This window comes from Homalodisca vitripennis, chromosome 3 (assembly GCF_021130785.1).
Source record: "Homalodisca vitripennis isolate AUS2020 chromosome 3, UT_GWSS_2.1, whole genome shotgun sequence".
Lineage (NCBI taxonomy): Eukaryota > Metazoa > Arthropoda > Insecta > Hemiptera > Cicadellidae > Homalodisca > Homalodisca vitripennis.
The window spans coordinates 117,977,854-118,004,828 of NC_060209.1; the positions used below are offsets into that span (position 1 = coordinate 117,977,854).

General features: G+C 33.5%; 1 protein-coding gene across 2 annotated transcripts in view; it reads right to left on the bottom strand.

The window, feature by feature from the left end:
* Positions 1–25,593, bottom strand: part of LOC124357391 (mitogen-activated protein kinase kinase kinase 10-like) — a 151,110-nt gene extending 125,517 nt beyond the window's left edge. Inside the window, exon 1 of one of the 2 annotated variants that reach the window (XM_046809148.1) lies at positions 24,365–25,593. In XM_046809148.1, the coding sequence (XP_046665104.1) occupies positions 24,365–25,208 (844 nt within the window). In that variant the 5' untranslated portion in view covers positions 25,209–25,593. The remainder of the gene's footprint in view (positions 1–24,364) is intronic. The other variant, XM_046809149.1, reaches the window with a different exon arrangement.
* Between the last annotated feature and the right edge of the window lie 1,382 nt (positions 25,594–26,975).

Genomic DNA, 26,975 nt, shown 5'->3' on the forward strand with positions numbered 1-26,975 from the left:
CAGAAAGCTCTAAGCCAAATGCCTCAAGTGCTCCTCTCCAGTGACCTTAAATATGAAATATTATAAGTATTGCTTTACATAGAAATTCCAGTTATCTCATTGGTGTTCATAGAAATTGTTATGTTTTCAGACTTTAACACTTTGCTCTTAATAATTAATTATCCAATAATTCAAGAGTATGTCCGGAGAAAGAAATCTTGCAACACATCACCAAATATCTCAACAGTGTATGGTCATGTTATACTGTTACAAATTGCGCGTGCGAAGCCGCGGGTAACATCTAGTCTGGATATCTTATAATATCACCCACCGTAAATTTACACGCCAAAAAATGAATGGATACAACATAGTATTCTAATGTTTAATAAAAATAATAACTATTCAATTTAAATAATATAAAAAATAAAATTAAAAAATTAATTGAACTGTTATGTTCACAATGGATTTAAATCGTTTACTGCCGTCTCAATTCAAGTCATACCACTCACAGCATGTGACTCCAAGTTTGAAGTCATCTAATATATTGTTGCCTTTTTTGTACTAAATATGTGCCTCTTTTTTAATCTGATATTTAACAAACGCGTGAAAATATTGATATTTTTATTGTATCTTGCCGTATTACGTTCTCGTCATAAGGGTTTAAAGATCACTTCTCGATAAACACAAGTACAATACAATAGTACGGGCCTTCCATATTCATTCTTACACAATTACCAATGTGTACAGCTTGGTTATGTTTATGATAATTTTTTTCACACCACCACTTTCCTCTCACAAGTCTGAAAATGTAAGTCACTTAAGTTAAACTGATTATTTAAGATTTTTCGTGGATAACCTCCTAAAGAATAGTATTACGGCAATATATATGTATATATATATATATTGTTTTGTTATGTTGTTTTGACCTGAAGACGCGAAAAGCGAAATATAGTTAATTAATATTAATATGTTGGCCTTTTTCTACATATATATATATATATCTAATTATAAATGTTCCTCTTTTACGTTTTCAAGTTGGACCGCAAGGGAAATTTCTATTATTGTCAACACCCCAACATAATGACTAGTGGAATCTTTTACCGAGGTAATGTAATTTTTGGAAACACTCACACACAAACATGTGGTTTTCACATAAATGCACACACAAATAAAAGGCCAAAACTCCTACTATTTCATAACATACAACTGGCATATGTTGTAGTAGTTTGCTTGCAAGGTCAGTTTATTTTTTATTTTTTTATATAAATCCGGCGTAAAAATAAAAGATCTTTAACATTACAGTAAAACCTGAAAGAGTATTGCGGCGGCGTTTGATCAGTGGCGGACGGACCGGTAGGCGCTGACGGCCTTGAGAAGGTCGAGCCAGTGGGATGCCCGGGGGCGGGGTCGTGAAGACGGAGTTAGCGGTCAGTCCGCCGCAGCGGTACCATGGCGGGGAACAGACAGGCCATCCGTGCACTACTTACGGGGAAAAAACTCTGTTCACTAAATTCTCACGATGTGTTTGTTTTTTGCGTTATTTGAATTCCGAATGTTGCAAAACGATGTATAAATCTAATCATCAATCATTTAAAAATTAATACAGGTAGTTTTAATAAAATTTTAACGCCGTTGTTCTAAAAACAAGTAGGGCGTACGTGAGGAAATCCCAAAAGAACTGTTTCCCTTTCAAAATGGCTGTAAAACGTCTTCGGGAATTTGTAGTTTTACATTTATTTCTGTGGGACTAAATTAAAATTGTATATCAAACTGTTCAAATGATCGTTAGAAGCTGTTTATAGTATTCCACTAAAAGCCCTTCCAAGGAATTAAGGTTAAGAGAGGAGAGTAGGACATCCTGATCTCCCTGCAAACACATTTTAACTTTTACAATAAATAATTTTCGTTAAATGTGTTACAAGAGGTAAAGTGATACAAATAAATGTTTTTGTCCAGTACTAGACAGATAAAAATAAGATGAATACAAATGTTATAGTACACTAGAGGCCTATTTACAATACTATACTGTAACATGTCTATTACGTTACAAGACCAGCGAGCTAGGTAATAACGATGTCTCGCACGGAGTCGTCATGCGTGTACGGAACACATTTCGTAATGGGTAATACGCATAATATTTATTACTCGTATTGATTTCTGAATATCCTTCCTTCCTTCCAATATAGATTAGTCCGATTGTTTCTTCTGACAACTTCGTTAACACGTTATTGCATTACACAAGCTGGGTTTATTACCTAAGGAAGCGATTATTATAACAAAAATTAATAGTTTGTGTTGTAACTGTTTTCAATTTTATGAAGCTGTACTTATAAAAATAATTAAAAAAATTAATTTTTCATGCTGATTTAGGTAAATGTGTTTTTGGTCCCGAAAAACAAGTTACATTTAGGTTTGAAGTAATGCAAACATAAAAATGTTTAAATTATGACGACGCATTATTTTGTTTTCATGTTTTTTTTAATCCTGCTTTAATAATTGGTTTGATCCCTTTAACGAGACATAAATAACAAAATATTTTACATATAAATAGGCATACGATAAACAGTTTTGGTTAAAGGTAAAAAAAAAAACAACAAAGCATTATGAAAGTTATGTTTAATGAATGGAAAACAAGTTTTATTATTGGATGGGGAGCTCTGGATTTGGTTAATGTAAACATAACCAAATTAACACGTTTGTACGATCAATTTGCAATTGGTAGTGTTATGGAAAATAACTATTTGTTAGATGTTAAGAGTTCCATAGTCAGTTTCAGTGTTGCACTATTTAAATAACAGCTAGCTCAGCTAAGAGCTCAATAACAGCTTATTTAAATAACAGTTTATTAAATACTGTCAAAGTATGGACCATTTAGTTTGTATTTCTAATACGAAACAGTCCATAAAATAGTTATTTCTTAAATGAAATATCCTTGGAAAGGACACGCCACATAGAATCTGAAAATGCATAGCCACCCCAATCTTTTTGTTACACCCTATACAGGGTGTTCTGAAAAAAGGTGCCCATAAGTCAGGGCGTGATTCCTCACATCAAAATAAGAAAAAAAGGTCTAATTAACATAGGTCCGAAAATGCTTAGTTACCAAGTTATACAGGGTGAAAGATTTCGTCTGAATTTCAGTTCCCCTGCTGCAACGAAGCCCTACGGGTATTTGTTGGCTGTTAATTAAGATGTACAATTTAGCGTACTTTATGTAAAATGAACTGAAAAATTGAATTAAACCGTTTCCAGATCTGTAGCTACAGTAATTTTTAAGATAGTGACGAAATACGCGAAACTTGGTCCCGAAAAACAAGTTACATTTAGGTTTGAAGCAGATTTACTATGTTAAATGTACAATAAACACAAAATATTTTTTCACGGTACTTGTAGAAAATTTAATTTCGAAGAGAAAGATGTAAAATAAGTCTATAATAGACAAACGCAAACTTTAAAAAATAATCCTTAATTACATACAAAACGCATGAAAAATAGACAAAATCTGTTAAGCTCTCTACAAATGTAATATTGAAATTAAAACAGCTGTTTTATTAAAACAAATTAATGAGTTACTATTATTTTTTATCAAGTAAATATTTTTAACAATCATACATTATCATACATAAAAAAGTTATCTGAATTATCACTCAACAAAAAAGTTACACTTGTCCTAAAAAACTAACCACGTCACAGTAGATGTTCAAAATGTTTCCCCTCATTCAAAATACAAGCATCCAGCCGTCTTCTCATAGACTGCCGAACTCTTTCGAAGATCCCAGGTGTCTCACGTATCCTTTGAATCCCGTTAACAATCCTTATTCGCAACTCTTCTATGGTATACACAGGCGAGTCGTAGACAAGCGTCTTTAAATGTCCCCATAAGAAAAAGTCTAGAGGATTGAGGTCAGGTGACCTTGCAGGCCATGCTACTGGGGCTCCTCGACCAATCCATCTGTTTGGATATGCTTCATTTAAAAATTCTCTTACTTGTAATGTGTAATGAGCTGGAGCTCCATCCTGCATGAACCACATGTTGTTGCGTGTGTATAGTGGCACATCTTCGAGTAACTCATTCAGATTAGTCGTCAAGAAATGTAAATAATTTTCACCATTGAGCGTATCAGGTAAAAAACTAATAAAAATTTTATCACCCAGAATAGCAGCCCATACGTTTATAGAAAACTGATATTGGTGACGGTTCTCTGAAATAGCACGTGGATTTTCAATTGCCCACATGTGAGTATTGTGGGTGTTAAGAATAGCCATTCTTGAAAATTTTGCTTCATCAGTAAAGATAATGTAATTTAAAAAATGTGGATTTCTGCACCTTTGGATAAGCCATTGGCATAGCTGAACACGAGGAAAGTAATCTCGAGGCAAAAGAGCCTGGACCCTTTGATAGTGATAAGAATGCAACTGCTGCTCGTGTAAAATCTTCCAGACAATTGAATTACTAACACCGAAATCCAAGGCTAGTTCTCTAGTACTTCTTCCAGGATGATTCTCTATTTCGTCCAACACGCCCTCCTCCAATTCAGCTGTACACGTTGTACGTGGCCGTCCTGATCTACCAACTTTTCCAGATTTAAAGGTTCCCGTCTCGCTTAGCCTTCTATGAATGGAAGAAAACATTTTATGAGTCGGTAACTGTCTATGAGGAAAATGTTCCTGATAGAGTCGTCTAGCCTGACGACTGTTGCAATGTGCAAGACCGTACATTAAATGCATGTCTGCCATTTCACCATTAGTGTACATAATATTCATATTACCTGCCATGATGAATAAGATATTATTAGCTATCAAAAATTAACTTCAACGGCACTCGCACTAACTTGTATTAAAGTACAGATCAACACACGCACTTAATGAGCAATGGAAAAATAGCTGCTTGTAATGTTTATTTAAATTATTATAAACAATGTTACATTGTTAAAACATATGTTTTAAGGGGGTTCGGTATGCCCTATTCTTCCCATGTTAATTTGGCCAATTTTATGTACCTTTTTCTCAGAAACCTGTAAAGCTATCATCATCAAACTATAGGACACTACTATTTAGACCTTTGTTAACATTTAGAGCGGAAGACATTATAAAAATCTATTTTAAATTTTTATTAAAAAAATTATAATTATAAATTATTTTACAAAAAATTAATAAATTTTTATTTACAACAAATTAAATAAAAACTTCTTTTTTTTAACTTTGTTCCGCTCTAAATGTTAACAAAGGTCTATGGCTTGTAATGAAACTTATGACCATTCCAAACATTTTCACCTTCCTGCTGTCATCATGAACAAGATAAAGCCTATTTTTACAGACCTAAGTGCACCTGATTTGCTTTGTAAATGTCTCCACGGTAAGTCACAAAACCCAAATGAGTCCGTAAACCAAGTAATCTGGTCTCGCCTGCCAAAAAACTGTCTTTGTTGGCATACACACCTTGCACTTAGGAGTGTATGATGCCATAAGTTCCTTCAATAAAGGAAATATGGCAAAATGTATGGTTTTACAACATCTTGGAATGACTGTTGGACATAATTTTTGTGAAGCAATGAAAAAGCTGGACATAGCTCACTTACAAAAAGCTCAACGCATAGCTACCGAAGTCGCAAAAAAATCAAGGCAAGCTCGCTCAAGTGCCAAGAGGAAGCTGGAAGATCGGTGGGAAGAGTTGGAGGATCCTGATAACCCTAGTTATGCAGCTGGATGTCATTAATATTATAATAAAGGTCAGTGAACTCACTTATTTGATGTGTGTTGCCTTTAGCTGCGATTTCCCGAAAATTAACTTTTTTATCACTTATGTACCTTTTTCTCAAGATCCACTGATCAGATTAACATTTAAAAAAATACACATATACTTAAGACCAGTACACACATTTAGAGCGGAAGACATTATAAAAATCTATTTAAAATTATTATTAAAACAATTATAATTATAAATTATTTTACAAAAAATTAATACATTTTTATTTACAACAAATGAAATAAAAACTTCTTTTTTTAACTTTGTTCCGCTCTAAATGTTAACAAAGGTCTAAATAGTAGTGTCCTAAAGTTTGATGATGATAGCTTTAAAGGTTTCTGAGAAAAAGGTACATAAAATTGGCCAAATTAACATGGGAAGGATAGGGCATACCGAACCCCCTTAAATAGAAATTATTTTGTTTCTCAAATCAAATATTTTAATAAAACAGCTGTTTTAATTTCAATATTACATTTGTAGAGAGCTTAACAGATTTTGTCTATTTTTCATGCGTTTTGTATGTAATTAAGGATTATTTTTTAAAGTTTGCGTTTGTCTATTATAGACTTATTTTACATCTTTCTCTTCGAAATTAAATTTTCTACAAGTACCGTGAAAAAATATTTTGTGTTTATTGTACATTTAACATAGTAAATCTGCTTCAAACCTAAATGTAACTTGTTTTTCGGGACCAAGTTTCGCGTATTTCGTCACATATCTTAAAAATTACTGTAGCTACAGGCCTGGAAACGGTTTTATTCAATTTTTCAGTTCATTTTACATAAAGTACGCTAAATTGTACATCTTAATTAACAGCCAACAAATACCCGTAGGGCTTCGTTGCAGCAGGGGAACTGAAATTCAGACGAAATCTTTCACCCTGTATAACTTGGTAACTAAGCATTTTCGGACCTATGTTAATTAGACCTTTTTTTCTTATTTTGATGTGAGGAATCACGCCCTGACTTATGGGCACCTTTTTTCAGAACACCCTGTATACTAAAAACATGAAGTAAAAGATTTGACAATGTTTTTGAACCAAATCAAAGTTTACCTCTCCTTTAAACAATATAACTACATTCTTTTTTACCTTATATATATATATAAGGTAAAAACATCCGTTTTGATACAAATACCTGTATGTATAAAAAGTTATCATGTATCTATTTGGTTTCACGTTCCAGTTGTAGCGAAACAAGTAACGGCGCAACATTGATTTACTATTTGTTATAGAGAAATGGGACACGGGATTGCAATGACTTCAAGAGTGGTTGTTGCGATTCAACGATTCGGGTAAATGTTTGATACATTCACATTAAACTGTCGCTCAGCCCAATGGCTGTAGTTATCTAATCAGAACAAGTGATAACAACAGTGAGATTGTTGGTACCCAACGTGACGATGTGATATTGGTGTTACAGGAATACACACTAAGAAATAGAGAAACAAAAACATATCTTTCTCCATCTGTTATGCAAATTACTCGTAGATATTTACTCCCATTAGAGTATTCCTTGTTCTGACAGGAAATGTTTTGAGCTATTGAATTCATAGTGCAGATTTCCACTATTTTTATTATCAATTAGCACAATATAGGCCTATCTCAATGTGCAGTTTACTTATTAAAGTAATATAACGAGAGAGAACTGTGTACAGTATCCTGAGAATTAACTCTTTCATCCCTCGACATTGAAATAACTACATGTATATACAATCAATTAAGACATCACGGATAACTGTCGAGGGTGAAGACCTAAAATACATTTTATGACATTAATAAATTGTACATAACAAGAAAAATAATATTTCACCTTTCTATAAGGGAAGCCAGATTATTCCACCTAAACTCCGCTTGAGTACATTATCCCGATATTCTGTAGTCTGAGTAAGTATGCAATACTCCTGTTTTTAGTACTGCCACTCATCCTTCCTATCGTAACAAAAGGATAGATAGAAAAACGATATAAATGTTAGAGAATCATTCAAATCTGACAATCTAATTCAAACTAGATAGAAAGCGAATTGAGACCATGTAAAACCGTCATTCACGGATGGCCACGGATATAAATGGGTGAATATCATAAATCGTATTTCAATGGGGCAATTCACACTGGCGTAAATGGATATTCGTGGACATCTTAAACGCGTCCACGCGGATCGCTGAAGGGCGATCAACTGGGAATACAGTCGACGGCGACTAGGAGGAAATGGGCGGGAGTTACGCATCCACTGCAAGTCCGTCCACTCCACATGAAGTTTGAATTGTCGTCCATAACGTCCCAACTACACTTTCACCTTCCTTTCAGTTTTACAACATATGTATACATTTATCATTAACGAATCGTCTACCCGTTTATTAAAAATGCATTATGATACCTACAATAAACATGGGATGCTGACAAAGGAATTTCCTGTCGGTAACGTAAAACTGTAACAAATTATAATTTATCACATCCTTCGATTGGTCAGTTGTAAAGAAAAGGTAAGTCAAATAAACAAAAAATGTGTTCAATACTATATTCTATTACATAATAAACTAGTTGGATTCAAAGGACTAATCACAATCACGTATCTGTACTAAAATTAATTTCGCTACAAACATGAATTGAAGATGATATAAATTAATATAGAAAGCGTGTTTAAAGTGCTCGTATACTCCATCAGCTCCACGCAAAAATGAATGTTCTGTTACTGTGGGAACAAGCTAGTTTGTTGTCAGCCGCACAGGGGCTACAACTCGACGAGACCCTTCAACCGCCATACATGTAAATTATAGTTACATCACTCACCGTAAGCAAACGAGATAAAGAGACAAAGTCACAATTTTTGGTATTCACATTTGGTTTGCTGACATTGATTTTACTTTTATATAAGAATCTGGTTATTCTACGTGTGTCAATCTAAACAAATATAGAAAGTGGGGAAAAATTATCTTTCTCTATTTTAATTCTTTTGTTGACGTGCCTTTTCAACCCAAATTAAAACTAGCGGAGTCAAAGCAATTCCTTTCTTAAAGGAAATTACTCTGTGCATTAAAAACAATTATGTTGAGTTTAAACGATGCGAATTGGCTCTTGGACTCAACAACTGATTTCGCTAAAGCGCCTTGACTCGAAGATCAGCAGTTTCAATATTGTGATAAATTTGTCAATGTTGGGCTTCGATGTGTAACCAGGAACCATACGGCATTCGGATTTTGCTGGCACAAATTTAAAAAAAGTTTAGCCAAATGGTTTGCCACTTTTATTTAGTATATGGGTTAGCCAATGAAGTTCATCTGATGTGAATTTTAAGCTTTTGGGCAAATAACAGTGTTCAAAACTACTGCATCAGTTATATGTTCAGCCTGATTAGTTACGTGGGGGTTAGAGTCGTGCAGGGAAGCTTTCAAGAAATTGCAGCTGTTGACTCTGCCGTGCCTCTACATTTTGGAAACAACTTTGTTTTGTATGAGTAAATGTGCCTAAACCAGAGGCCAATACATACACATGTACGAGACGCGTGGCAGAGCAAACTACCGGACTGGGAGGCACAGAACGGTAGTTTATGAACACCTACCCTCGCAAGCGGATGTGCATTTCCTCAACAGACTGCCCAATTCAATTAAAGTTGCCCCAACGCCTAAGGCGTTAAAGACTCGTCTCAAACGCTTTTTTGTGTCTCAAGCATTCTATAATGCGGGTGAGTTTTTGGCGTTCGACTGGGAAACCGCCCAATTAGAAGACTGATCCTGCTGTACTAAGTGGGTTGCATTGGCGATGAATGAAAGAGGCGTGATTGTAAAATTGTATGTATGAATGTGTATTGTGTGTATGAATACCTGGAATTTTAGAAACCCCGTATTGACGTTTGCCATACAATGTACATATTATCACTACAATAAAAAAGATTTTGATTTTGATCATATAACTCTCTTTGCCGAAATATATCAGTAATTCATCTGAAATGACCGTGACCGCTATGAATGTAATTGTGTTGTTATTTCACTATTACATTACCTAGTTATCTGCTTGTAGTCACGTTATTCCAATGTACCGCACCGCCTGACATCAGAAATCTTGGCACGCTTCCTCGCCGTAGGACAAGGGTCCGGCCTTTGTTGCGGTACCGGTGCGGCGGTTGCGACGTGCTCTGTGGGCGGCGGCGATGGCACGCATGCGGGGTGTAAGCAACACGGTAGTTCAAATGTAGCAGTTCAAAGTATTCATGAACGACATCTAACTTTTTAAATTTGAATCGTCTACACTCTACACCTATGAATAACTTTTTCGAGGAAGCAGTAAATTTGTACAATTTCAATTTACAAATATGGTATTTATTTTTTGATAGCTGTTAGCTGTTGAAAAAAAAATAGGAATACATTAGGAACATTAATTCAGTGTTATTGGTTAAGAGTATCAGAGTTTAACCTTGGTCTTATATCATATTTGCCCGTGGAGGAGTATTTCTAGTTCAAATTAATTATATTTCCAACGCCACTACTGAGTCTACCTTGTTGGCCAGAATACAAATACATAGGTCTCGGAAACTACTTCGGTCAAAATAAATTCACTTCAATCCTTGAGAAGTCAACGAAAAAGTACAAACGAAATACGTAAAGCGTTTAAAACAGAGATACACAAGCGTGATACTGTCTGTGGACCACCATGACAAAAAGCTTTTTTATGTTTTATGTCATAAATATTAGCGCATTTTTGTTTATTCATATTTTGTTGTCACAATAACGATAGACAAAGTCCATAAAACTTTTGTTATCTATTCAAAGTCTCCGTTAATAAAATACATTAAAACCAATTTTTTTTTAATCCTTTACTAATAACATAAACAGATTTTAGAGTTGTTATTATGTGTTTGTGTTTATTAATAAACAGAAAATAAATTTTTGACGCTGTAGAAGTTTATTAACGATTGAATTCGGTGACAAAAACAAACTAAAATTTGCCAGCTGCGCTGTGAGACGTGACGTGTAGCGCGCGGAGACTTGCACTGGACCTGTCCCTCGGCCTCAGTGGCCTTGGACAAACAAAAACATAACATCCAGTCATTGGCACTGTCTCTCCTGTCGGTGTCGTCGCCGCCGCGGCTTGAGCTTACCGTTTGGCCCATTCAAATGTAAGATCATTCAAAATTTATGCAAGAATTGGAAAAAAGAATCCCTAAAAGGTTTCCCCTTAATAAACTAATAATATAGAATTAGTTTTTTCCCAAAATCAAAACTATTTTTACATATATGCTTCTGAAAATAATAAAAACATTTTTAAATAAACACTACCTAAAAAGATTGATTACGATTGATTCTCGTATAGGATTTGGTATAAAAAATAGTAAACGACACTTTGGAATCAGGCACTATAAGTGAGCGAATATGCTCCAGCTACGATCTTCAATTTAACACAAATAAAAATGCACGGCGACTAAGCAAATTTTTGCATTGTAGCGCGTACCAGTAACCATATTTGAGCAACAATATGTAACCGAACCTAGTATTTCCGGAGAGTGACCAGTGACCCTACCGCGCAGGTTCCTATTTCTCCCCGCTACCAGAACGCCGTATCATTTCTCCGTATTAGACCTTTAAAATTATCCGGTTTCAAACATAGCTTAATGTGTAAAACGTCAGTGTTATTCGTTGAACATAAATGACTTATTCACACAGATTTAATCATGCACGTTTATTGTATTGTCTAAATAATTGAAAATGCATGGAAACGTTGCTCATTTGTTCCAGGTAGTCAACATTTAGAGTACAAAAAAATATTATTTTGAATAAAATTAAAAACCACTTCACAAAAATGACTATTATAACAGTTTGTAATACATTGCTGTTGCCAGTTAACACTACAATGAGGAAACATGTTTATTGGGGTACAAATGTCTTTTCGAAAAGCCTATTATTATTGACTGTAATTTTCACATATTCGACCTGAAGACTTCAGTGAGTTTGAAAGCCAGATTTTTTTACAGTTTATACTTTATCAATTATGTCTTTACAACTCATGATATAAGGATTTAACCTTACATCATGGTTAAAAATTTTTTTACGAATATGTTGAATCTTTATGCATGACATCGTTAAATATGACCTCAAATTTGGATACCGAGTCATGTTCAATGACTATATTGATTATCTCTTGTGTGAGGTAAATAGTCAAAGACTTCCTTTAATGTGTACTTATTTTCAATTCCGCAAAACTTTAAACAAGCAATTTTAATTTGCAACTACTTAGGAAAATGAGACTAATGTAGGATTTAACAGTTATATAATTGAACGTTGAGTTTTGCTCCAGTTCATCTTCCTCTTAGTGTAGCGTCTGGAATCTGATGCTGTTACAGACTTAACTCCCAGAATTTGGACTCATGCCTGAATAGAACGAAAAAAGTAGACGACGAAGAAGCTCACAACGATTAATTTATATCATTTCAATATCATACACCTAGATTACAAAATATAAAATATAGTGTAATTCAGGTGAATTGCTATTCTCATTGTTTCATCAGGTGCACAATTGAGATTGTACACATCACTTCACAATTGTCTCATCATCACAATATTAATATAAAAAAACCTCAGTGATCTATAACCATCAAGTAATTTCTAACAACTTGTTTTCCCTATTTTGCTAGCTCACAGTGTTATAAGCTGGTATTCATTTAGTATTAATAATTACAGAAGACTCAACAAAGCCACTACAAAATCGTGGTATTATTCATCTGCGCAATCTTAGCACAAAGAAACAACCTAGAGTCTTGAAACTTAGTAAATAGGTTAAACTAGGTCCAAGGAAGAACTCTTTTGATTTTGGGGTGAAAAGGGAGTTTGTCTTTATATCCATCTGCATGTCTGTGCAATAACAGTCGATAAGAAGATCTCATAGCCTTAAAACTTAATAATATATGTTTATCTTGGTCCAAGGGAGAACAGTTAAGATTTTGGGGCAAGAGGTCAAAGGACAGTCTGTGGGATAATAATTGATAGGAAAGTCCTAGAGCCTTGTATATTATCTTGTTCCAAGGAAGAACTATTGATTTCTGTATTAATCAGTCAAATAGTAGTCAGTAACAGTAATCAAACTTGCAATACCGCACTTCTCTGAAAATTGGTACTACTTTAGTAACATGGTATGTTGGAATGTTTCATGCTAGAAATAGTATAACTTTACATCAAAATTTAGTAATAATATCTAATTATTATGATTTTTGTTAATTTATAGAACAAATTACCATATTTATTTACACACCTACCTTCAATTTTTTTTAATACAAATAACATTCATAGAATAAAAAAATGTTAAAATTGTCGTCTCATACTTTACAAATAAAACTCTAAAGATCCACTAAACATACTGAATATTACAAACAATATCATTCATAACTATTTTTAAAATAAATTTACAAATGTTTGAATTGATAAACCTGAATTTTAGTAGTTGATGGGACGGGGTTAATCTTTCCAACCCAAATCAAAGACATATAAACCTGTTGCTAATCGAGAGACCCATTTTATCCACCGTCTAATGACACCACTTCTTCATCTTCTATGGGACGGCCTATTGCCATGCACTTAAGTCTCAAGTGCCTTTTGTGCACCCCGGAAGCACACCATGAGGCCGACCAGTCTACAGTTTCAGAAGTTCTACAAACTAATTTGCCTAATTTAGTTATTCTATATCAATATCTATGGACAACTTATTGTTCATGTATAACATATTCAATACCGAAGAGCACAGTACAGTATATGATGATATTCGTAATATCAGACAATGTGCCACTTTGTAGGCAAAGTGTTAAGTCAAATTATAAATATATATAAAATATTCTCAAATAATTTAAACAAAACTATTTATAGTGTTCATCTAAACAAGCTAGATGTTTGTAACGTCATGTGTCAAGTAACTGACTTCACTGAGGTTGTATGCAAAATGTCATGCACCATCATAGAACTCATTCTCGTTTAGTAGCATGTAGAAGAAATGAAGTTTCATGTCAAATATAACGTCTACAGATGAAATCTTTATCGAGATATATTGCCACATGATACATTCACATTTTTGTTTATTAAGTTGGGTTTCCTAGCAGTGTTTGAATAACATAAGTCTACACACAAAGTAATCAAAAGATGTATATGTTGTCAAAGTGTTGGGGTAGTTAGGCTATATGTGTTAACTGAATTATCACATGTTAAAATGTCATATGATTGTTCTCAGTTTGTTTAGAAAATTATTTATTCTACTATTTTTGTGTTGCCATTATACGAGGTTCGACAATAAAGTAATGAGACTGATGTGAAAAAACGTTGCTTATCGTTATAGTTAAGTTTAGTGTTGTCTCCTTCAAAGTAGTTCCCTCCTGATTGCACACACTTTTTCCAGCGCTTATGCCATTGATGGTAACATTTCTGGAACTCTTCTGTAATATCCTCCAAGACCCTTGTCACAGCTTTTTGGACATCTTGTGTTGTCTGAAAATGGTGTCCCTTCACCGCCGTTTTGACTCTTGAAATAGAAAAAGTTGCACAGAGCGATATCTGGTGAATAAGGTGGCTGTTGTAGTACTGAAATTTGTTTTGAGGTTAAAAATTGCTGTACTTACAGAGCAGTATGGGATGGGGCATTATCGTGATGCAGAATCCAATTATCAGCAAAGTTGGCACAGACACAGAAGAACTCTTTTACAAAGTTATTACCAAACGAACCGTTTATTGATTGATGTTCAGTTCTTCTGCAATCATTTTCACGGACAACCTTCCATCAAATCATACAAGTTCACACACCCTGGTCAAGTTGACATCCATCAGTGAGGTTGATGGTCGTCCTCTGCGGTTTTCATCTTCAAAATTCGTTCTGCCTTACTAAACATTTTATGCCACCAAAAAACGTGAGCTCTTGAAAAACTCCTCTCCTAAAGCCTTCTGAAGCGTACCATAAGTTTTCGTTGCGTTTTCACCCAATGTAACGTAATCAGAAATGGCATACTGTTGCGCAATTATTATGCGGTTACATTTCCGTGACGAGAGACACAAACATGTGTTAACTTATCACATCACAACTCAAAACCGAGCATTTGCATCAATGTGCTGCTTGGACTAGAAGCAGTTTATAGATCAAGGTTAAAGATACTGTACCTATGCAAGCCTGCAGGGTTGCCACATCTTGCAAAGGAAATCAGTCTCATTACTTTATTGTAGGACCTCGTATAACCAACTCACAAATGTTTGCTAGAGCACGTAGTCAAATTCCTTGGAATGACATGCACCATCATCAAACTCAGTGCTCCCTATATAGAGAGGAAGCTTCATATGAAATTTGAAGATTTTAGAACAGTTCCTTTCCAGATATTGTGCGATAAACAGACAGAGAAACAAACTTCAATTAGATTATTTATCCAGCCCCGAAAGAGTGGTGCTGCCATTCATTGGCAAGTACTTAATATGAGAACAGTGGCCCGCTTTAGCTATAATTGTTTTTAAATGCGCATAATAGTTAAAATTTAAGTTTATGGGAAAAAAGTTTCCCAAAATATTTCCAAATTTGAGAAAAACTTTAAAAGTTTTTCTATCGAATTTTTGTATGACCTAAAGACCGTAATAAAATTTAAACTACGGATCTGCATAACATTCTTTCTATTTTGTTTTTTACCGAAAGTTATCAGACAAAAATATTAGGAGAAGTGAGAGGTCATGGGATTTTTTTCGTATCAAAAGAATTGAGAATATACATACAAAAAAGTAATTATGATTCGACATGTAATTATCAACTTTGATACATTGCTGTTCATGGTTCAAATTATACTGCGTGATACTGAATGGTTGTTATTTTTTTATCACACTACAAAGATGGAAATAACTCAAACTGATTCAAAACTTATTAATTATGGCCAATACTCGATTTTTGCATGATCTACCAGCTGTTTATCATCAGTTAAATTGGGATTATGTTTCATGAACATTTTTATTATTGTTACATTCATATAATATGTTTCTTACATTTACAAATTTAATTCAACTATCTTAAATGAGTTTGCTCAGAATTGTATGAGTGTTGTTCAAAGTTACAAAAATTAAGTGTTAAATTAATGGTTGAGTGAATAAGCTTAATTGGCTGTAAAAAACATTGATGTAAAAGAATTGAACATCAAGATTCAAAGAGAGGTTTCTAAAGAATCAGCGGTAAACTCAGTAGTCCGTTATTACGAGCAAACATGATGTTTGCTTAACTGTTTGTTTACATGACAGACAACAAGGAAATAAATTATGTTTACCATAAAACAATGTAATAAAGGAATCAGTAATATCACAGCTTTGTAATAAAGGAATTAGTAATACCACAGCAATCAACTTGAATTAAAGAAATTCTTTATTTTGATTGTTTAATTAAAATTCTGACTTATTTGAACAATGTTTAAATTCATGAAAAATCATGCTTGTATTAAAAACAATCATCAACAAAACATTAGTGAATCACATTCCAGGTAAATTACACATTTTAATCATTTCAACAAAAAATGGCCTACTACAAACAGAATGTCAAATTGTTTACTAACAGTATTCTGAATAAAATACACTATTTACTAATGTTGAGTTTCCTTGAATTATATTGTATACTGTATTTCTGCTGTAACTGACAGGCACTGACTGTTATTCCTCTTTCTGTAAAACATACATTACTTTGTCCTTTCTTGTCTGGTACCTTAAGTCAAAATTTATCCATCCATGGTGTTAAAATTTTTAGTTTATAAAATAGATACTTATTGATTTGTTTAAGCCTCACCAATAATATATATTATTATGGTTTCCATTGTTTTTTTTGTTTTATTAATTTATTTAATTATCAACTAATAACATTCCTTTAGCAATATCAGTTTGATAATAAGTAAATTATAATGGTCTAGCCCTCCTGATCTAAAAATAGGGATTTCCAACAAATAAATAAATGTATTTATATTGCACTATTTCAAATTTTCTGTATATTATTTAAATATGAATATGGTTGTGTTCTTCGCTGTATTTATATCTTAACAGTTCTCTTATTTAAAAAAATCTTTACCCTTTTGCTTATTCAGTTTTCTTTGTCATAAACTCTAATAAAATTATTATATTAACTAAATGAACCCCTATTAAACAAATATAACATTATTAAGCATAATCAATCGTCACAGGATTGTCTGGATATATTAAAGTGGGTATGTTTATACTAAACATTTTCTTAATGACAAAATTGAAAAATTTATATATTATATTCAAAATCATTAATTTGTTATTTTACTTGCAATTTATTGTTCTTCCATTTGAAACAGATTAATTTAGCCAGGGAGTATTTGGTTAACTAATTATGGTTTATCAGGACAACCATATTAATTTTAATAAATGTTGCTTTAAACTTATAATACATAGAATAATCCATTTTATCCCAGTATTGTTTCTTAACGTACCTGATTCCCAGCTGTATTTAAATCAAAATCAACATTTATAACTCATTACAATATGATATACAATATATAAAACTACAATTCTTACCACGCAAAAACATATCTAATAAGAAAAATAGTTTATTATTTTTTTCTTACGAGAAGCTTCAAATTGCATCTAGTTCTATAAGGACCTTTGTGCTGCTTCCGGAGTGACAGGGTATTCTGGATGGGTAAGGGTGGGGATAAGGGCCGCTGGCTGTTGAGATCCATGAGGAAAAATTTAGGGCACTAATCTCAAGTCATGTCACCTGGGAAAAAGGGGAAGCCAGGTCTGAACCAGTCTCTCCAGTCAAAGCAGACAGGGGGTGGCACAACCTTATGTCTAGACTAACAAGAACCTTTGACACCTAGGAAACGAACTCCACCAACTCCAACAGTCATCCTCTCAGTAGATTAGACCTATCTAATTACCCTTGCACTCCAAAATCTCACCATTTGCGGTTAGTAATGTGCTGCTCCTGAACATCCATAAGATTGCCCAGATTTAAGTGACAAATCAGTTTTTGCTGTGCCCAATGTGGGTTCAACTGGAAAGTGTAAACCAGCCAGAAGTGACCTCTGCTGGGTTTAAGAGAGATAAAAACCTTATAACTAAAGAGCTAAAGAAATGGTTCTAAATTTTTGAATTACCTAAGTGGTAGAATAGACTAAACGCTTTCCAGTTCCAATATATTTTTTTTTATTGGTCTAATATGTAACAATGACTAGTTCCGATCACTTTTAAATTATAACTTTGGAAGGATAGCTAAAAAAAGTCAGCAGCACAATTTTCTTGCACAAATTTTACAAAAGCCAGTAGTTGTAAAATTTACAAAAAAATATTACATGTAGTCTACTAAAATTAATTTGAAGTTTAAACTTGCTAACAATTTAACTTAGTACTAAAAGAGTTCTTATTTATATGTTGGTTTTATGTAATATTTGCATTTAATGTAATGACTTTAAAAGTGTGTATGGTTAGAGGATAAAGGTTCATCTTAATATAGGGTAGGTAATATTTACACCAAGTTTAATGTCTCACTATTTGATAAGCTTATTGATATGACCTATTTTACCTGTTTCCATAAATTTCTTTTGTATTTTATCTAAATTATAGCCTCGGTTGTATTTTAGCTACAATTTGAACATTTCTTTTCGATTTAAGTTAAAACAATCAACAGGAAACCGTACCGTTATATATTTCTAAGTTTACCATCTTCACTACGGTGCTATACTGCGTGTTCTTATCGTGTGTCAAATGACTACTAAGCATTATCGCCTCAGCCAATGTCAATATGTTATAGAATTTGGTGTATTTATTAAACCATACTTTGATTGAAGATTCCAGAGCAATTAAAAAAAGTTAAAACTAATAGTTATTAAAAAACAATTTTCCAATATTGTTTAAATTCTAGACAAGGCCTTTAAAAACCTAAGGTTTCATCTTCAAGCGACTCCAAGAATTTTTTTCCAAAATGCTTCATAAAAAAAAAAAAAAAAAAAAAAAAAAACAATATTAGGAAAGTGTTATTTTAATAACTAATAGTCATATTTTGATTTAAAAAAAATATTAAATCATCTATTAAAATAATAAAGAAAGCATATTATACTATTATGACATGAAAGACACATTTGAAAACCTGTCAGAGTGTATGAACATTCTCAAAAAGTATATAAAGAAGTGTTTATTTCTGTACATTGCAAAAATAAAACAAAAGTTAACATTAAACTTAATTTTAAGTAAACCTAACCCTATTAGTTTATTACTGTATGTTGTAAGTTGCATAACTTGGTATTTTGAAACAGTAAACCAAAAAATATGAATTTTGTTTAAATTAGGGTTTAAAGAGACGAATTTATGCCTTTAAGTTATATATATATATATATAAACATGCTGTGCAAAAATATGAATTCATACCATGCTCCATCAGAGATATGGGGTTTCATTTCAAACTTTAAGAAATTTCAGATTTAAAAGATTCATAGAAAATTAAGGAAACATGTTTTAAGGCTAAAATTTTATATTATGTTAGTAAGGATACATCTAACTGAAAAAAGTTTGAACTATGATAAATCACCCCTAATTTGTTTTTTTCAGTTTCCAAAAAGTTAGATTTTCCAATTTTTAACACCAAACTATGAAGGCTATTTTGGGAATAAAACTTTGCATTAAGAGCTATAAAATAGATTACAAATATTTAAAAAGAGAATGGTGTTGGTTTAAAGGCTCTAGCAAAATCCAATTCAGAGATAATCAATTTAACCCTAATGTCTGCAAAGTCAAAAATCCCCAGATTCTCGTGAACAAAAATGGCTACCACACATAAGCAGTGAAAGATTAAATCAAATCAAATCAGCTTTATTGCAGCGACAATATTACAATGTATAGCAAACTTCACAAATTTTAATCTAAAATTTCTTACATTCATGCCACAAAATTCTCATTCACACATACAATTTTACACTTATGCACCTTTCATCCTTCGCCAATATATCCCACTTTAAACAGCAGAATCAGTCGTGTAATTGGGCGGTCTCCCAGTTAAATGCTAAAAATCCCCTGCATTATAAAATGCTTGTGACACCAAGAGGTTTTTAAGGCGCCTTTTGAACGCCTTGGGCGTTAGGGAATTTTTTATTGAATTTGGCAGTCTGTTAATAAAATTAACACCTGCCTGTGAGGGCAGGTGTTCAAAAACCACTGTTCTGTGGCTTGCAGTTTGTAGTAATTCTCTACCTCGTGTCTCATGCGTACGTATGTCCCGGCCTCTGGTTAAGGCACACTTATACATACAAAACAAAGTGGTTTCTAAAATGTACAGACACGGGAGAGTTAACAGCTGTAATTCCTTAAAAGCTTGCCTGCACGACTCTCTGAATTTTATTTTTGCAATTATTCAAATAGCTTTTTTTTGGAGTTTGAATGCTCTCTGAAACTGAGAGCTTGCGCACGCTCCCCACAGGATCACTCCGTAAGACAAATGGGGGTAAATTAAGCCATAATACGCCGTTATCAGTACCTGACTTGGGCAGTATTTTGCTAAGGATCTCAAGACATAAATGCCTGAGGAAATTTTTGCGCAAACATGATTGATGTGTTCATTCCAAGTCAACCCTCGATCAAGGTGTATTCCTAGGAATTTTGAAGAGAGGACTTCTTCCAGTGTGGAATCAGCTAACAAGACGGCAGATCCACAATGGTTGCCTACATCGCGCAAAGCAAAATTTAAAACGTTGGATTTTGAGGTGTTTGTTGTGAGATTGAGGCTTTGGAAGTATTGTACACAGTTATTGATGTCAGCAAAGGCCTGTTGTTCCAACACTTTACTTGATCTTGCACTAAAACAGAGAGTCGTATCATCAGCATACTGCACTAGTCCTCCATGCAGAAATGATGATCCTATGTCGTTGACATAAAGCAGGAAAAGCACAGGACTGAGAATGGATCCCTGGGGAACACCGTACCTCAGTTCTACTGGTTTTGACTATTGATTTGATATTTGGACAACTTGGGATCTATGACTTAGAAATGAGCTAAGCCATTTAAGGGGCACGCCTCTGATGCCATGGGACCCAAGTCTGTCGAGCAGTATGCTATGGTCAACGCAGTCGAATGCTTTGGACAAGTCTAAGAACACACTCATTGTGTGGTTCCGACATTCTATTCCCTCTACAATCATATCGACAAGACCCACTACTGCATCTGTCGTCAATTTGCCCTTTCTGAATCCAAATTGTTCATTTGAGAGCTGACTGTATTTGTCCAAAAATTGAAGCATTCTTATGAGAAAAAGCTTTTCAAAAATTTTGCTCAATACTGACAAAATTGAGACAGGCCGATAGTTATTGATTGAAAATTGATCGTCTTTTTTGAAAATTGGAACAACTTTTGCAATTTTCAGGAGGGAGGGGAAAACTCCTGTTTGGAATGTAGAATTTACCAATTTATTTAAAGGTCTCACCAAATGCTTGCAGCATTGTTTGATGAGCCATGTGGACATTAGATTAAGATCATTTTACTTTTTGGCTGGGAGCTGCTGAATAATTCGGTGAAGCTCATCCTCAGTGACAGGCGTCAGCAACATTGAGGCTGCTGGACTCTGTCTTCGCGAGGGACATATTTGCGGTTCAGACGGCCAAGGACTTTGCCCAACAGCAACGGATGCAAAAAATTCGTTAAACTGATTGGCAACCTCAGTTCCATCCTCCACAAGTATATTCCCATTTTTAATTTTGATTTGTTTTTTAACTTTTGTTTTATTGCTAATGATGTCCCAAGTTGTTTTTGAAATATTTTTAGAAGATAGAATAGATTTGGAGACATCGTATGCTTTCGCAGCTTGGATCACTTTCCTGTAAATTTTTTGTATTTTTTGAAGAATGTTTTGAAATTTTCATTACAAGTACCTACGTTTGTTAATTTCAGAGAAAAATTTCACTTTCTCTCTCGAGACCAGAATACCTTTTGTGATCCATCTATTTTTTGACGTTTTTTTTTCGCAAATATTAATCGTTTTTGTAGGGCAGCATGTGTTAATATGGAAATTTAGGACGTCGTTAAATGTTTTGAACTGCTGCTCTACAGATTGAGAAGAGTGAAGGAAACTCCACTTTTCTGTTGACAGGGAAGTGTTGAGGTGAGCGATGTTTTCTGGCCTTGTGTCTCTTATTGTTTGGTTAATTTTGGGCTCCCTATCAAGTTTCATTCCACTGCTGACAGCTTCTTGCCCGTAGTGGTCAGATATAGCTGTGTTTACCACAGACACCGCGACACTTGGATGATTGGTGACGATGTTGTCGATAGCCGACTGGGTTGTATTCGTCACTCTCGTCGGAGTTTTGACTAACAACTCCAGGTCGAATGACCTAAATAAATCAACTAATCGAACTGTGGAATGGTGTGTGTTGTCCAACACGTCAATGATGAAAGATAAAACTATATTTAAATTATTTTTGAACCTCTTATGAATATGGTAAAAACATATAACAAATGTAATGAAATTATTTTAAAATGGTAAAGCAACCAATTTAATATTTATTGGATCACTTCATATGAATCACTTAAGGAATCATGAAGTTTCATTGTTCCTACCTTCACAGTGAATATTATTCATAGTTTGTCTTTTGTTATTTTGGTCCTTGTTTGCTATCATAACTTCTTTGTATATCTCAATGTTATATTTATAATACATTTTTATTTTATTAGGAAAATTAAGTTTTTTATTTGCAAAATAAACTTGTAAAGTATATAGCACATGCTAATTTGCTCCCAAAATGTTTAGAGATAGAAGAATTGCTCAAATGTTGCTGCGGTACTAAAACATTGACTTGTTAACTATGTTAACAAAATTTTATTTCAAAGAAAACATGTTTGCACTGTTAAAAAGGGCATTGCAATTGATTTGTACATAAATAAATAAAAGTAAATAACTTTTATTTTTATTGCTCAAAAACACACAGGAGCAAATTTCCAAATGGCATGTATTCATGCACTAAAAGGGGATGTGTAAAGATGCTCTAAAAAGTAATATGTGTATTCTACAAGGTACGTATTTATGTACAAAAAGGGGGTTGTGTAAAGATGTTCTAAAAAGTAATATGTGTATTCTACAAGGTACGTATTTATGTACAAAAAGGGGGTTGTGTAAAGATGTTCTAAAAAGAAATATGTTTATTACTAAGTCATAGTCACAAGTTAATTTTCTGAATCTAAGTCTTCCATGTTAATCAGCAGAAAATTGTGTGTGATGATGCGGGAAACTACTGGTATGAAATGTCAAAAGAAAATAAATGACAGTTACTCAGTATTGCCTATATTTTAGGGAGACCTTCCCTAATCCAGGCCAGCTAATCTTAAATAAGATACACTGGATATTCAAATTTCATTTACATAACCCAATAATATGAAATCAAAAATCTTGTATTAAAACAAATGGCTCTAGATACTGTAATTGTTTTTAATTACTTTGACTATTTCTGCAAAAATAGGCCTATTACATTTAGGGCTTATTCCTACCAAAAAAATGTAATTAGTAGGCCAATTATTAATATTGGTACATAAAATTATTAAAAGGTCAAGCAACTCGTCATCTAAATATGCATCAAATATGGAATGAATTTCGGCGTTTACTTGGATATTATAATCCTAATTGCCTTAATAATTCCTGATCTAACCTGATAGGAATATTTATGTGAGTTACCTGATACGTACTATCTCAAGGGATGTTTTCCTTTTGTCAGCCAGAGGCATTTGTGGTCAGATCTTCTGGCATTATTATACATCAACTCTAGTTACTTTTAACTGTTACTACAATAAAGTATGTGGTGCTAATTGAAATTAATATTGTTATAAATACTTTAAATATGGTTTAAAATCATTACCAATCCCCTACCAGTCACTCACTTCAAGGGAAGACTTTAATAAGCGGCCTACACCCGTTATTGGATTGTTTTGATCAAACAATAATTCTATATGTAAAAAGCATACACAATAAGATATTTATTAAATTAATGTAACAAGAAGAATCTTCTATATTACAATTTTAAAAACATAAATTTTACACGAACATTAGAAAACAACAAAACCAACTATACTTAGATATCAAAGAAACTTTACAATATTTATAGCTTGCCTAGCTTGACATCAATAAGTAACTGCTTTTGTGAAATGGAGGAAAGAATTCTCCCCATGGGTTACCAGGAGCCAAACCCACATGTTGAAGCCACTTAAACAAGCTTGTCACTTGTGAGAAATATCTCAAATATTTTCCTCATATTCATTACCATTTTCAAAGACTCAAAATATTATAGTTACTTCTTGATGTTTATTGTTTACATTAAAATCACTATAACTAATAAGTTGAAATCATATGCTATATATAACTTAACAGATAAAAACATTGAACCATTCAATAAAAACAACTGAATAACGAGTAGAGGCCGCTTATTAAAGTCTACCCACTTGCTTTATTGAAGTTAAAAGGGCACCTAGATTAAATTCTTATTATTAGTTTATTGGTACTTTTTTTTAAATAGTTTTCACGCTACAATTCATGGTGCTAATAAAAGAAACATTATCAGGAATATATTGGTGGTTTTGGATCATTATCAGTAGTACCCCAAACACAATATTAACCTAAATATTAATGTCTAGATAGGCTATTAATAAAAAAAATTCCAATAAATTAAACTCACCATTGGATGATTTCAAATCCCGATGAATAAGGGAGATAGGCGCTTTATTATGGAGGTAGTTCATTCCTCTTGCAATTTGAATTGCCCAATCTACAAGCACATCAGGTCGTATTTTACGTCCTGCTAATACCCTATTGAGAGAACCTCCCCTGGCGTACTCCATCACTAGGCACATATTTGGCATTTCTAAACAAACACCTTCGAGAGACACAATATTATCATGTTTAAGTAACCAAAAGAGTTTTGCCTCTTTTCTCACATTTTCTAAAGTAACAGAAATATCCTCATCTGGATCTTGCCTTGCTGCCTTAACAGCTACTTCCAAATTGTTCCAATAACCACGATACACTTTCCCAAACCCACCCACACCAATCACTTCTTCTAATATCAGCTCATTAAAAGTAATTTCATTTGGCTGTATATCCCCTATAACGTTCGAAACATGATCGATAATATTTTCTTCTGTAACAAAATTTGCTGGGAATATCCCCACTTTATCCCCTATCTTCCCAGTCCACCAACCTTCATCTCCCGATATTTTTGAGTCATCTGAAAGGACTTCCACAATCTCACCTCTCCGAAGGCTGAGCTCATCTTCTCCTTGAGCAACATAATCATACAAGGCTGTCCATAGTGATAAAGTACCTTTTCTGGTTGAACTTTCATTTCTTCGCATAAGATGAGGACTGCTAATCTGGTTAACATTAACACTATTGCTTGAATGTTGTTGATATGTAGAAATTGTGTTATGTGAAGTTGTACGACTTGTATGATAGACATCTCGGCCATTGGTGTTTCCATAAACAGTCTTGGTGTGTTCCATGGACGTCAATAAGGGAGGCATTCGTTTAATTTGGAATGAATTTGGGGTCCTCCTGACACAATTCGATGGAAAGAAGTAAAAACGATGCAAACCTTGTAAGTTTGAGCTTGACTTACTGACAGGTGGTATGTGTTATGACACTTGTCTTGGCTCCCTTGCGGCATCAAAACAATCAAACTAGAAAATGGTCCACTTTTCATTATTCTGAAGCACAACTATACAACCATGCATTCAGTTCATGGTTACACACACAAAACCACAATGCACTAATAACCAAACAAACCCTTGAACTTTTAATTCAACTAAATATAAAATGTTAACAAAATAAAAATTTACTTCAGTTTAACCTGACACTTCCCTCCGCCATTTTGACATCAACTGGTAAAGGGCCACAGAATAAAGATTTTGTCATTGAACACCTGATAACTGAAAACTTCATTTTGTAGTTCGAGAAATATCCGCTAGGAAATAAAAGCAAACGTCTGCCAACGCCTTCTTTAAATAATTATAATTCTAAACTTACATTATATATAATGTTAGACAATTATTCTGTTAACAACTTTTCGTAACATTAAATGTATCATATTAACACTCAAGGAGTTGGAAAAATATGTCTGTCCAGACGATACTCGAAAAAACACATCTTATGACATACAAACTTCATTTCCATAACAGGTGACTCTGAATTCGATAATAGATTAAAGATATTTATTAACCATACACAATGCATACATGGGTCTCGTCAAATATAGAATACAATAATTAAAACTATTGTGAAATATGATAGACTAGATAAATTCAATTCGCATTCAAAGTATTAAACTATGAATGTGGCTAAAAATTACATACCGTAGACTAAGTAAGTAAAGTTTACAAATATTAAGTTGCACAACAGGTCAAGAGGGTAACAAATAGTAATAAATAAACAGTACTAAAATCACGCAAAAAATTAAAAAGAGCTAGTTTAAACATGCCAATAATTAAAGTTGAATAAAAAGTATTCAGAACTAAAATAAATAGTGCATGTAACTGTATGCGATTTGGCTCAGCATTAGTGAATATTTCTCAATAAACTTAAGGGTAACCATAATAGCAACGAGAAAACAGTACAGTAAATAAATGTGTAAACAAACTCATATGATATTTTATCATTTGATATGTTTATGCCTAATAGGAAAGAACAAATTTAATTTTAGCACCCAGCAGTGTACAAACCCAACTCCAACAAAAGCAATAAAGAAGCTATTTTCGAACTTTGCTATTCTGGCAGTATCCAATATTAAATAACCATATGGAAATTGACAAAGATTTGGTAACTTTTAGTTTGAACCTCAGCAACTTGATAAAGTCGTGGCAAATCCTTCTTCCAATGTTGGATTTTATATGATTTAAGAAGATTGGCCGTGAAGAATAAATAACTTCATAGCTCTTTTTAAGCCACTTTGAATGTACAAGTTTATACGAAATTTTGTCGTGTTAGGACCGAGTTAAAGCACAACATAAACTACCAGCATTACGTCAACGTGATTAAGAGGGAGTCACGCAATTTACCATAACAGATTTTTGGGCTCATATTAACTACACCAAGAGAACCTCTGAAAACAGTTCTTGAATGTTCCTGTATAATAGGATTGCTGAAAATCCTCAGTACATTTTTAGCCTTTTCCAAGGACTTTTCATCAGTATTTAGACCGCCGATTTAACTTTCTTCCTATAACGCTTACTCCTTCCCTTTTCATGATTTCTCTGTCTCCTGAAACAGAATGGAAGATTCTCACTACTCTGAAT